Raw genomic sequence first — 14152 nt, forward strand, 5'->3', positions numbered from 1 at the left:
TGTCAATTTCATACAGTACAATGTTAATCTTTTTGAAAAAATCTTTGGAATCCGTCGGTATGATTTAATTTTAGTTTTAATTTTAATTTAAAAAAAATAGATTTTAAACGTGTGATCCTACTTTATAAAATAATTAATAGCATTTATTTCCAACATTTTTTTTTATTAATATTTTAACTTATATTTTATGTATAATATTTACGTACACATTTCGACGCGTTTTGATTTGAACCTTCCATATTTGCTATAAGTTTCTTCATAAAGGCTTTTAATGAAAGAAATGTGAAAACCAGATTTTAAGAAATTAATGAAATTTTGTAAAATTATAAAATCAAATATATAATTTACATTTTAAAAATAAGAAAATAAAGTTTGTTTGATTGAATGTTGTAAAATTGTAGTCAAATGCAATATGTGTACAAAAGTTGTGAAAAAAACAAAATAAATGTACAAAATAAATTTTTAATAAATTTAATGAAAAAAAAAACAATCATATTTATTACAAAAACAAAAAGAGGTTAAAAATGTAAAAGTAAACGTTTTCAGTATTTGACATGAAATACATTTTAGGTCAAATTCGAGAACTTTTTTTAACATGTATGTACTATAGTTGTAGCAATGACAATTTGTTGATCATCATTAAAAATAGATCTTAAATAATACATATTCCGTATAATACATATTACTGTGTTTTGTACCGACTTTGCTTGTCAATTTCACAAAAAAAAAACTATTCTATTCCATTGCGTATGAAAAGCACTTCCTTTTCATCCTTTTTGCGAACACACTCTCCGAACATCGAAAACAAAAAATACCATCCATCTATCGACGACGAGTGCTGGCTGTAAATTGACTCATTTCACAAATAATAGTTATAAAAAAGAACGAACGAACGAACGGATCACCTCTTGAACGTTTTGCATTGTTATAAAATTTAGATCCAATCTGTTAAGGTAAATATTGATTTTCTGTGTACTTTTCGTTTAGTAATTTATTTTTCTTTGTACGAATTTTACATTGTAATTTAAATTGAATAGAACAACGCAACTACATTCAGCAGAAATTTTTTTTTATTCATTTTCGTGCCATTTCTGTGTACATTGTTGTTTGTTAACTAAATACTTGATTGAGCATTTTTGTACACTTTTTGCACAACGTTTTTTTTTTTTCAAGTTTTAAAATAATGAAATGCAATCTATGTAAAGAATCGCAGGAAAATGTAAAATTATTGTTAAAGTTGATCAATTTTGCAGCAAAATGTGTGCAAATTGAGTTTTCCTGTTATTTGCATGTCTTTGAAAAATAAATCACACAAAATAATCGCAGTCGCTCGCTCATTTCACCAACTACACACGTGAATCAAGCGTGAGTTCAAGTCGAGCGAGAATTTAATTTTATTTTTAGCTAAAATGTTTTTATTATAATTAAATCCTTTTCAAGTTGGTGTTTGGTTGTTGTCAATGTTATGATGATAAAAAGGGTGAAATCAAAAACATCATTTGTACATTTCATTCAACACTTCTAATTCCATTTCAACAACGCTTACACTTTTCTTTCTTTGTGTTACGGCGACAAAAAGTGTGTAGGAGAGGATCTTTAAAATTATATTCAATTCTATTCATTCAGCTCATTTCTAAATACAATTGGCGTGTTTTTTTTTTCTATACACTACAAACATAGATCAAAATTCCATGATTATTGCCTTTCAACTGTCAAAAACATAGAAAAGATACAGCCTTTTTATATTCTTTGTCGCCTTTTGACAAAAATTTTCACATTTTATCACTAAATCACATTATGTTAGACGAGTACTTACAGCGACAAATTTGCCTGAGTAGATATTGATTGAATCGAAAAATTACGAGCCCCCCATAGTTAATGAGGTGTCAAGTTAGACAGATTTTCAGACCTATTGGCATTAATGAGATGTTTAATAATATTTTTATGATTTGTGAGCAAAAATTAAGTAGTTTTGACTTGTAGTTACTTTTCTGTAGAAAACGTATTAAAATGTACGAAATCAAAATAGATCAGTTGATTAATATTCTTTCTTTGTTGTTCCATAAAACCTGTCAAATAAATTGAAAATTAAATGATTTGTACACAAAGTCTCATTTTGCGGATAATACCACTTAAATATCAATAAATAAAATATTACATGTCATCTTCTCATCTTGTTCTTTACGTCGTCCCTTCGTTGTATATTTATCATTATTCTACGACCAAAAGAAGTGCACAGAAGATAATTGTGGGGGAGTTTCAACACTACCTATATACATACATACATACTACCAAATAAACTAGATTGACTAGATAAAGCAAATATTTCGGAGAAAAACCTATTATTATGTTAAATTGTTGATTTGTTGAACGTGTGCGTTTTGCGGTGACATGATGACAATTGAGGGCGATGTTATACTGTTCGGGTGTTTAAAATATGTTTGTTCTTAATTAAGTAGTTTATGACAAAAATAAGCTGTTTTTATATTTAAAGGGTGCTGAGATTGAATATTTATCGGATTTAATATTTCGTTGGCTCCAAACAAGATTTCAATTACAAACTGAGACAGGTTAAAATTATGTAATTGGGCCAAAAAATAAACCAATTAATACTATTCCGTTTGCACAGCTAATTTTTTACTAACCACAAAATAGGCATAAATATTTCTCGTACTATAACATATTTATTTGCGGTACTCCATTGACAACTTAATCTGCTAATAATATTATAAATAATTTCAAATAACAACAATATCATTATGTATTTATATTTGTTAATAAACATTTCAGATACGCATCAACAATCATTCTTAAAACTTAAATAAAAAAAAATAAATAAAATAGAAAATTAGTTTCTTTTCTTTCGGAAAAAGATCTATCTTTTTTTGGAGATAAATAACAAAACATCATAATATGTGTTGTATTCAAAATATTGTTGTTCGATGATTGAAAACAAGTTGCCAAAAATAATAACACATAAAAAAGAAGATGAAAAGAGTATTTTACCGCTTTAAGGATTACAAGTATACACACAAAAACTAACCTAAAGAAAAGATAATTCATTGAGAAAAAAATATTTACTTGTAAATTGTGCTCATGTGCTCATTGTTCTCACAAGTATAAACAGATTATCTGCCCACTGTTTCACTTCTGGATCGGCTCGCTTAAATGAGATAGAATATTTGTGTCCTTTCAGATTTTCTTTAAATTTTATATTTGGTTGCTTGCGATCATCAACATTTTTTATGTTGAAAACGGAAATTTATCTACTGAATGTTAATCCAAAGAAATAATCGTTGTGAGAAACAATTGTTATCTCTCAAATTTGTCAAGTTTTTAAGCACAAATGAACCTGAAATTGCTTGAAAATGTGGGAAAGTTTTTTTGTACTATATTAGACCTTTTTTGCGATAATTTTCATTGAAACTTCAATTTTGTCCTCGAGCTATTTGTAAAAAGTCATTCTAGACTACATTCAATCATTCAACACTAAATAAAGTTGCCAAAACCAAACAACACTCTACTGTAATAAAAACTATTTTCAATTCCATTCAAAAATATGTACTATTGTGGTTCTTACAGGCCATTACCGTATTGTTGTATAAATGTTTGACGACATTCTTTTTACTCTCGTCTTCCCCGACAAAACGCAAATAAATAAAATAATCACTTGTACACGCAAAAAAGTGTACAATATGCGCGTAATTTTCTACAAAAAACCAACTCAGTAGCAGAGTATTACCTAAGGCATTTTACAAAATGTATACATATGCGAAATAAACATTTTAAGAGTTTGCATTGTTACTTACTATTCATTATGTTTTCCATTTCCTCTCTTTTCTCTGTTGAACCGTTTTTTTTTGTTGATACAAATGTTAATTGTAGGGTAGGAATAATCCTGTTTTGGCAGGCAACGAGCGTTCAAAAAAATGCACATTTTAGATGTGATTTGATTGTTCGATTAACGACAACTGTTTAATGATACGCATAGAGTTTAAAAAAGTAGTATGTTTTTTACGAAAATTTCATGTAATAAAAAAAAGTTAACGAACTTGAGGAATCTTGCACAATGTGCCATTAGTATTAATAAATTGTTGTCCTTTTACAACTCTGAAATTCATTAGAAACATATGATATCTTAATAATATAATTTAAGAAAAAAATAACAATAATAAGGAACATTTCTTATAACGTATTTTCATTGTCTTTCTACTGCTTCGACTCTTTCAGAAAGAAAGGAAGTAGCAGGAAATGCTCATTTTGATTATATACCTTTTTATTCGTACGGTGTAATATGATTTTTTGGTGATCTGAATGTCAGTCATCCTGTAATATGAGCATAATTACTATTGTATAAGTGAGAGACGGGATTGTAATGAAAGAACTCGACGCGTGTTTAACTTCCGGTTAATTATTTTGATAAATAAACGGCTCGTGCCTACAATATATAATTCAGTTTTTGCGATGTCTTTTGTCATGTCAGACACAACACAAAAAATAATATATTGTTAAAGAAGCAGATGTAAAATAAAGTAGGACAAGCGACAAAAATCTTGGCAAAAATGCACGTTTCTTGTATGCGTTATCGACATTATCGCAAACATTAAGCACTCGCATCAGCAATCAATTATGAAAGATATGTAGTTGTCGAAAGTGTAAAGCATTCTAATTATCCTTACTTACTCTATATATCACGTCTCATTAGCATATTAAAAAAGTTACCCTCGCGTGCATACGATTCAGTGAGTCTTATATAACGCTCACTTCATGAAACCTTATCATCGTGCATTATCTTGATTTACCGGAATATAATATAGAAAAAGAGAAAAGAGCCTACTCAAAAAAAAAAAAAAAAAAAAAAAACAAAAGTTGTTGCCAAAGAAAGCTTGAATAATGTATCACAAGTACCTACATTATATATATACCTAATATATATATGCGCACATTTTCCTTGCTTCTAATGTGTCACATTTTGTGATAATAGTAAAAACTGATTTTAAGAGAGAGATAAGACACTGTCGACTTCCTTCCTTTTGTATCTTTGCTTGACATAAAGAAATAGAAATGTACGTTGAGGAAATCAGTGTGGTCATTATTTCGGAATTTGTTTCAAATATATGTAGATTTGAAAATATTTAGTTATAGAGATTTTATTACATTATAAATAAAGGTTTGTCACGCTTTTGTGTCGTTTTTTTCTCATTAAAAACGTTGATAAACTAAGTCATTATTTAACACAAACAAAAAAAAAAGTGTCAAAATAAAGTCCAATATATACCTACTTATATTTTTATTTAACTATTTTGTCATTGCTAACATTTGAAGGACGAATTTGATAAATCGCAAAATTTTCAGTTTTTGATCAAATTGCGTTAAAAATTTAGAAAATATATAGAAAAAAGTAAATACCTATAAAAAATATTTAAAATATGATCAAACATGTGTGCTTTATTGCAATATGGACGTTCACAGTAAAAATATGATATAACAATACAAATTTTTAAATGGCTCTAAATTTTTATTTCTACTTTTGTGTGTTCTTTATGCTTTGTTGTCACATCAAAATTTATTCCGAATCAAAAATTTAGCTCTCAAATCGTAAAAAAAAATTAAATTGAAAAACTGAAATTGTGCGATTTATGTATGTTATTCCTTCATTTTAAAACTTTATTTTTTCACTTTTGAGTGAATAATATTTATCATAAAGTTTCTTTTCATTTCAAATTTTTAACATATTCACATGAAAAAACGAAACACTTATTCACATTTTATCATAAAATCGTAAAAGAAAATTTTTCCCCTCACACAAACTATATGATGATTTTTATGTAGTACAGACATTTGCTCATTTGTTAAATGCCTGTTTGCCTATATATGTTTTTTGCTCATCTCTATATGTTTTGTTGTATGAAAGAGGCGTCACCCTTGTTTCTTTTGGCATTTCACAGTAGTTGGTAAACTCTTGATAAATAAAATGTTGAACATTCATTCAGTGATTGTTGTTAAGGGTGCATGGACAGAAAATATTTTATTTAAACTAAAAACGACGACAACGGCGATAATAATACACGATTACTACAATAAAACTAAAAAGTGAAGTGGACAACTGTATCAAATAAAATAAATTACAGACTGGTAAAAATTTCAATCAGGAAATTTAATAAGAATAACAACATAATGGTTCATATTGTACGTATATCTAATAAATTTTGCGTTTAACATAATATAAAGTTTCGAGTGGAAATATCTCAACGTGTTGATTAAAAGATAAAATAAGAGATGAGTGTGTGAAGATCAATTTATTTAATAAAATTTAATAACAAACTTACTTTTTTATGTGTCGAGCATTGTTGAGCATTTTCTCACACAAGAATCGGTATGAAAAACTCATCTGTCGCAGTATGAGTGCATTAATTAATTTTTCTTGCAATATATTTAAATAAATGATTGTTATTTGAGTGCACTTGAACGGAAAACATGTTTTGTTTGTGCTTTGAAACAAAAGAAAATTTTGCGAACAAAAACATCAGAAAATATTAAACATATTCTCATATTCAATGGATTTTTAACAAGAGCAAAACGAATGTGGGCAGAACCAATATGTTCTGAATGCATTGTGATGATATTGTGCGAGAGTAATTAAGTGAAACAGAATTGCAAGCAGCGGGAATATATTTTGAGATGATGTGACATTTGAATATCAAAGCAATGTAGAAATCAACGCCTTTTTTATATGACTTTAAGTTTTTTTTTTATTTGTTGAGGGTCTATAAAAACACATAAATATTTTTATAAAATATCACGTAATCCGTGTTTTGTTTGCACCGAAACATTATTTATAAGTGGTTTTATTGTCTTGGGCAATCTGCTGTACTACCATAATACGATGAATGATCATCAATGGGTTTCGGGATAGAAATATTTTTATAATAATTGTCGGAACAAATTATTTGCACATGATTTATTTTATGTAAAGCTAATAATAATAAAGAAACTCATTAGGGATTAAAATTTCTGAGCAAATAAACTAAAACGTAAACTGTATGATCGTAATTAGGCTTATGAGAATTGACTGATTGTAAAGCGTCGGACAATTTGAAAAACATTTTTAATCAACATATTTTTTTAATTCTTATTTTCAGAGTTCGCACGGCATTCATATTCCAGGAAGCCCGCTAAGTTATCCAACGATATCAAAAAGCCCAATTATGGAAAATGCTAACAATAATATTTCGGATTCGGAAGAAGGAACAACTATTTCTTTACCAAAACCCTCTCCAACAAAGAAAACGAACACATTAAAGTTTTCAATCGCAAAAATCATGGAGCATGAAGAAAACCCGAAAAAATCTAGCAGTAAGGAACGTTTATCGCCTGAAATTGAATCAGCTTCGTCAAATATTTACGATTCTGCTTTTAAAAAGTATGTGCCTAATGCTTCTATAAATCCTTTTTTGTCGGGTAGTCCACAAGAATTGCTCGCTCAATATCCGTTGCTTTACTATCCAAGTCAGTTGATGTGTGCTGCCCAATATGCCTTGACACATCCTTCAACAACGATTCCGACAACTTATCCTCAGCTTAATAGCTCAATAAGAAATCAAACAGCTGTCACAACATCAACACATACACGTGATATTGTTCCCTTAAATTTACGCGCAAAGATACCTGCGAGAAAGCCTCCTGTTGATACAACAGAATCCTCGGGATCAAATAGCAAGCAGAAAACGTTTGCCTGTCCTGAATGTGGAAAAATATTTAACGCACATTACAATTTGACACGTCATATGCCCGTACACACAGGTGCTCGCCCATTTGTTTGTAAAATCTGTGGCAAAGGATTTCGACAAGCAAGTACTTTGTGTCGTCACAAGATTATTCACACGTCTGATAAACCTCACAAATGCCAAACTTGTGGAAAAGCTTTCAATCGTTCTTCAACACTTAACACCCATACTCGTATTCATGCTAATTACAAGCCATACATTTGTGAATATTGCGGTAAGGGATTCCATCAAAAGGGCAACTATAAGAATCATCGACTTACGCATAGCGGCGAAAAGGCATATAAGTGTAATATATGCAACAAGGCGTTTCATCAAGTTTACAACTTGACTTTTCACATGCACATCCATTCGAACTCCAAACCATACGAATGTCCGTATTGCAAAAAGGGATTCTGTCGAAATTTCGATTTGAAGAAGCATATGCGGAAATTACATAACATAAGTGAATTTTCCGTGAGACAATCGGCGTCTCATAGTAATAGTAGTAATACTAATGGTGCTTCATCGTCACAGTCATCTATAGCATCTCCAAATACATCATCAAGTAGCCTTGTATCGAGTACTTCAGTTAATAGTTTAAATACATGGCACTCAACGGCGGTCTCAGTTCATCATCATACTGACTATTCCTCGAGTGCATTGATACGACAACGTGTTGATGCTCCATTTATTGCAAAAGTGTTTTGACAAAAATATCTTAGTCAATTTAATAAGTATAATAGCCACAAACCGATATTGATAAATTAGAAAGTGCAATAAACTCATTTTTCTCATTATTTTGCTAAGTAGTATAATTTTCTTGTTAAGACTAACAATTAAGAACGTTTGAATTGAAACAAATAGCTAATAACGATGCATGGAACTGATGTGTAAATTATTTTCTTTGATGTTTGTCACTCTCTTCTATAAAAAAAATCTATATATTTTAAGACATGTATTTAAATTATTAAAAACAAAAAAAAATATAAAATACAGAACAATAAAGATCGTGTAATTGTATTCGAAAATCATCTTTAATTTCTTCACTCGTACTCGTATTTATGTGTAAAAATTCCCTTGAGTATTATAGCAGCTCAAAATTTAGGCGTTATTCCTGCAAATAAACAAATAAAGGGTATGAGATCAATTATCTTTCGCAAATATTTACTTTGTGTTTATGTAATAGGAAAACGAAGCTTAAACGTAACGAAAAAGTTGCAATCGGCTTTTGTGCCGGGTATATAATAGACGAGTTTTAAGTTTTGTATTTGGTGTTCTTTTTGATAATTAGTTCGACACTCTTCTAAAGAATGAAATAGTTGAATAAAAAATTGAAGAGTATCATGTTTGTCAGCTAAGGTTGTTAATGCATGTTTTTGGTTAAAACCTATCAGTGCTTCAAACCGTTAAATTAATATTAAATAGATACATTTTTGATAAGTTGAAAAACAGTTAACAACAATATTGGTTAAACAATATTGTCGACACGTGTCAATAAAATTAACTTAAAATCATTTTCAGAACTGCAACTTTTTGTAAAGTAAATTTATTACCGGAAACATTTATGATCTCATCAAAATTGATAATTTTTAATTTAAAAACATATTAAATTTTGATTCCCTGATTTGCTCGTACTTTTTATTATTAAGGTAAGTTTATTAGAAAAGTTCAACCAGTTTGCATCATATTTCCCTCCGTTGTTGCTGTTAAGTTAATCTCTTCCCACATATTCGTGTATTTACTCGAAGCACGTTTTCACAATTTGTTGTATACAAGAGGCGAGCAAGTGAAAAATGTAGAGAGGGTGCGTAAAAGGAAACATTTATCCAAGTTTAAATAATTTTATGCAGTATTTATATGATAATTTGGTTGGTTGGTATATCAAGCGTAACGAGTAATAAACCAAAGGAACAAACAAAGTATCACAATAATGATGTACAAATAGGACGAGAAGCGCGTGTTGTCGTGAGTAACTTTTTTAACAGCTCTATTAGTAAAAAATTTTCGATATAAGGTATAGCTGAACTATTCAGAGTTATGTAAAGGCTGTAAGAAATGGTTTATGGTTTTTAACGGGAAAGTAAATGTAATGATTACATTTGAAAAAAAAAAAACGGTTCATAAGATGTCTGACTTTAATTTGAACATCTACCCAATAATTCTAAAAAAATGTGTAACACATTCTTGCAGTACAAAAGTTACATTAAAAAGAAGAGAGAATACGAATTAAATTAAATTTAAGGAGGGCAGATAATCCGTTTAACAACGAAGTTCTCTTGTTCGTTCTAAGTCTTACATATGCTGAGTTCATATTTTTGTTACAATTAGCAATAATAATGTTATACTACAAACGCATTGAAAGCTACAAATATTTGTAAATGAAAACTATATAATACATATTTTTTTTCCATCATCAATAGTCAAAAACTCATTTAATCTTTGATGTAATCCTTAAATCTGTAATTTTGCACATATGCCGAGAGATGGGAAACAACACAGACTAACCACTATGACAATAAAATTTTGGACAATACAAATCTGGGGAAGATAATGTCTTTAAAGAGTTCGACTAAATGTACTTAAATGTGCTCTAATTCTGCTTCTTTTCAATTCTTTTAAGATACAAAATGTGAGAATGTTTAAAAACTTTTCTTAAATGGTTTACTCAGAGGATTTTTTCAAATTCCAATAACCTTTTGTCCTTATAATTGCATGGGTGTTATCTAAGGTGTGGAATAAAAATTAGATCAGCAAAGGTAATTTTTAGAGGATGGAAACTTGTATAAACGTCATGTTAAAAAATATTGAAATGTTTTGAATTCACTCGTTTAAGTTTAAAGCTCAATATCAACATCGAATTAAACAAATCTTTCCTCTTGTACTATATTTTGTGGATTTTATTTTCAAAATTTTTCAACAAAGGTACCTAAATAATATAGACATACCTATCTTTTAATAAATCATGTCCACTTAAAACACATAATAATCAAAAAAGTATGAAAAGTTGCCTTGCCTTCTTCTTTCATTATTTCATTCTATATTTATTTAAGTTGATTTTTATCCTTTTTTTCGCAAAATTGATGTACAATTTTTTCTTGTAAATGTACATTATCATTATTTTCTTGAAAAAGTAAACGATGCGTGAAATTCAGGATTTTTGTTGTGTACATTTGAATTAACTCTCAAGTGGCTCTGTCGAATATCGAGCAAAAAAAAGTTATTTTGTAGGCAATAAACAAAATATTTGATCATTCATGTTAACGTTGAGTTTGATGAATACAAAAATAGAAAAATACGAGTGAGTTTTTACATAAAATACACATAGAAATAATACAAACAAAAATATTTCATATTTCAATCAATTTTTGGAAAATTTTCATCTAATAAATTGTTTTGTTATTATTTGTTTTAAACATGAAGAGAGATATTTACTTATATAACTTCATTTGCTGCCATACACAAAAAATATCATTATTATTAATATTTATACATATACGAAAATTCTGCGCATTATTTATTATATTTTGTGTGTACTTTTCCCTGATGAACGTACGACGAACAACGATGATGACACGCCTTCACAATACTCACTATATATAGCTTTAAATAAATATATAAAAATTTTCATTGGTGCTCATATTTTATATATTTTTCGTTTGAGGAAATGGTGGGGAGGAAAAACAAAAGATTCACATACTTGTAACGCTTTCTGTCGTTTTTTGTTTTATGCATATTTGAGTTTCATATAAAAATATAATTTTAATAATTACAAATGCTCTATTCTTTATAATGAAAGAAACAATTTTCGCTTAACTGCTCACCTATATAAAACGAAAAGAAAATAAATTGAGTCATTTTCATTCCATAAAGTAAGTATCTCCTTTAGAATGTAGAATAATTACAATGATTTCATATAAAATTCACATAGTTGTTTGTTTCGTGTACTCTGAAATATTCCAAAAAATTCTTGTAACAAGGGCTCACATTTGATAAAAATGACAAAAAAAATTTTTTTTGAACAAAAACATATCCTTTATTTCATAGCCGAAAAGTTTTCGATATAAAAAAATGAAATTTATGTTATATCAGTTTAGTATTGGTATCCCGAGAGCTTTTATAACCTTAGCATTTTTTTAAGCTTTCATTTGCTTAATTTTAATATCTGCAACGAAAGTTACCACTGATCCGAATGAATTCCTGATTTTGCATGATTTTCTTTTAGAATCTAAATTTTGAAAGCCATTAAACCTTCAGCATTAATTTAAGCCGTTATTTGCTTAACTATGATATCTGGAACAAAAGAAACAATTGAATCGAGTATTTTTTTTTTGCATTTTGATGATTTTTATAGAATATGATCGTTAACAAAAACATCACTTTTAAAATATTTTCAAAATTTTTCATGTATCAGTTCAGAATTCAAATATTAAGAGCATTTGCTCAATTCTGACATCTGGAACGAAAATACAAACATATACCTATGTACTACAATTCGAATATGTTTGCTAGTTCAAGGTACTTTTTTTATAATTCTGAACACTTACTGCAGTTTTTTTTTTAAATGTGCCTCAAATTATCTTTTTTTTCTCAAATTTTATTTTAATTGGACTAAAAAGTAAAATCTGTATTGCCATTCGCAAACTAAAATCATTCTCTCGTACTTCCTCAAACAAATAAAAAAGATAATCTTCTTCTCCGTTTGATACTGAATAAACTTCCTTACCTTTTTTTGCTAATAAATAGAAATGAGTACATAGGCAAATAAAATATCACCTGAAGCTCAAACTTGGAGAGGAAGAGATTACCAAACACCCTATTGAAAGGACATTTGTAATTGTGCAAGACATATGTAAAAGTTCATGGCAACCAAAAGTCTCTTCCATGTTCCGTATATAAGTTTTCTTTATTCAAAAATTATTACTTGAATGACATATCCCCAAAAACAAGAATCTTCTTTTCAATTCAATTGAACTGAAAATTTCATTCATCAAACTGCTGAACAACACAATTTCTATTGTTCGAAAGTGTTGAACTGTATTTGGTGTGATGCGACATTCAGATTGAAATTTAATCTTGATGCTTACATTGTTGTTAAAATGCGTTAAATGCATTGATATGTAATAAAATTAAGAGTTATTAATGTAATATCTCACATTCAATATGAAATATTGTATCTATTTTATTATTACACCTGCTCCGTTCGCACACATATATTTAATAATATAAAAATCTATTGTATTCGGGATTTTTAGGGACCTTTTTATACATAATTTGTGATGATGCAGAACTCAAGTATACATAAAAAGATCAAAAGTTTTTATGCTACGAAAGTAATTTGTCGTCAATATTAATTGGATGAATAAAGAAATTACAAGGACACTTGACGCATTGTTATAAGTACCTAATATCAATAGAATCTGCATAAATCAAGTGATCAGAAAATGATAGAATAATAAAAATGTTCAAATTAAATATAAATTTATCAGGACAATATTGTTTTTCTGCAAAACGTTTGTATTATATAAAGGAAATTTAATTCAGAAAAAGGAGTGTCTTAATGTTAAAATTATTATATTATTGATAAATTATCAATAATTTTCGTTTTTATCGTTGTCCTATTATATTGTTATATACCTAACCGTAATTTTTTTTGTTTTCCGTTCGATCACAGCAAGCGACAATCTAATGAATATCTTTTCCATATTTTAATAAAAATTTTCACAAGTACACTCTAGAAGCACAAGAGGTTGACAAATTATTATGATTGCATGACATCAAAGTGAAATGCAAATAAAAGATGCTTTTATTGGTCTCTTCCATTTGTTTTTTTTATGATTTATTTATTTATTTTTTTTTCTTTGAATCAGATTATATGTAACATATAATAAAATATATTTAGACATGCAAAGTAAAAAAAAAACAAGTTTAAACTTCAATAAATTTACAAGTATGTATTTTTGAGTATTTTTCATCAACATAATAAAAAACAAGGTAACTTTGAAGAGCAGTGATTAAAATAATGGAGTGTCAAGAAGTCGTAATTCAGAGAAATTGAAAAAAATTATTTGACTTCATTCACGTACATGGAATATTTGGTTAACAACTTGGATGTTAGAAAACAGAATATGGCATTGAACTCCAACAACTTTTACTGTTTAGTAGAATATTTGGAATTCCTTATAATTCGATGATTTCCGAGCATTCGAAAGACTTCATTAAAGAATTCTTTGAAGCATTTTAATCAATTTGGAATGCAAAATAAAAAAGCAAAAAGCAAGTTTTAAGTTTTTTTTATTGTAATTTTAGTAGTTTTTTTTTATTCGTTTATGATTTAGCAGAATATATTACTATTTTAGGTTAATACATGTTATTCAGTTATTTTGTTT

General features: G+C 28.3%; 1 protein-coding gene across 1 annotated transcript; it reads left to right on the forward strand.

Annotated features, from left to right (window-relative positions):
- Positions 1 to 6177: 6177 nt before the first annotated feature.
- LOC134832458 (fez family zinc finger protein erm) lies at positions 6178 to 8623 on the forward strand. Its single transcript, XM_063846478.1, has 2 exons — positions 6178 to 6189; positions 7143 to 8623. Exons 1-2 carry the CDS (start codon positions 6178 to 6180, stop codon positions 8472 to 8474), a joined length of 1344 nt encoding a protein of 447 aa, XP_063702548.1. The 3' UTR covers positions 8475 to 8623.
- The last annotated feature ends 5529 nt before the right edge of the window (positions 8624 to 14152 follow it).

The sequence above is a fragment of the Culicoides brevitarsis genome, chromosome 2, assembly GCF_036172545.1.
Source record: "Culicoides brevitarsis isolate CSIRO-B50_1 chromosome 2, AGI_CSIRO_Cbre_v1, whole genome shotgun sequence".
Classification (NCBI taxonomy): Eukaryota; Metazoa; Arthropoda; class Insecta; order Diptera; family Ceratopogonidae; genus Culicoides; species Culicoides brevitarsis.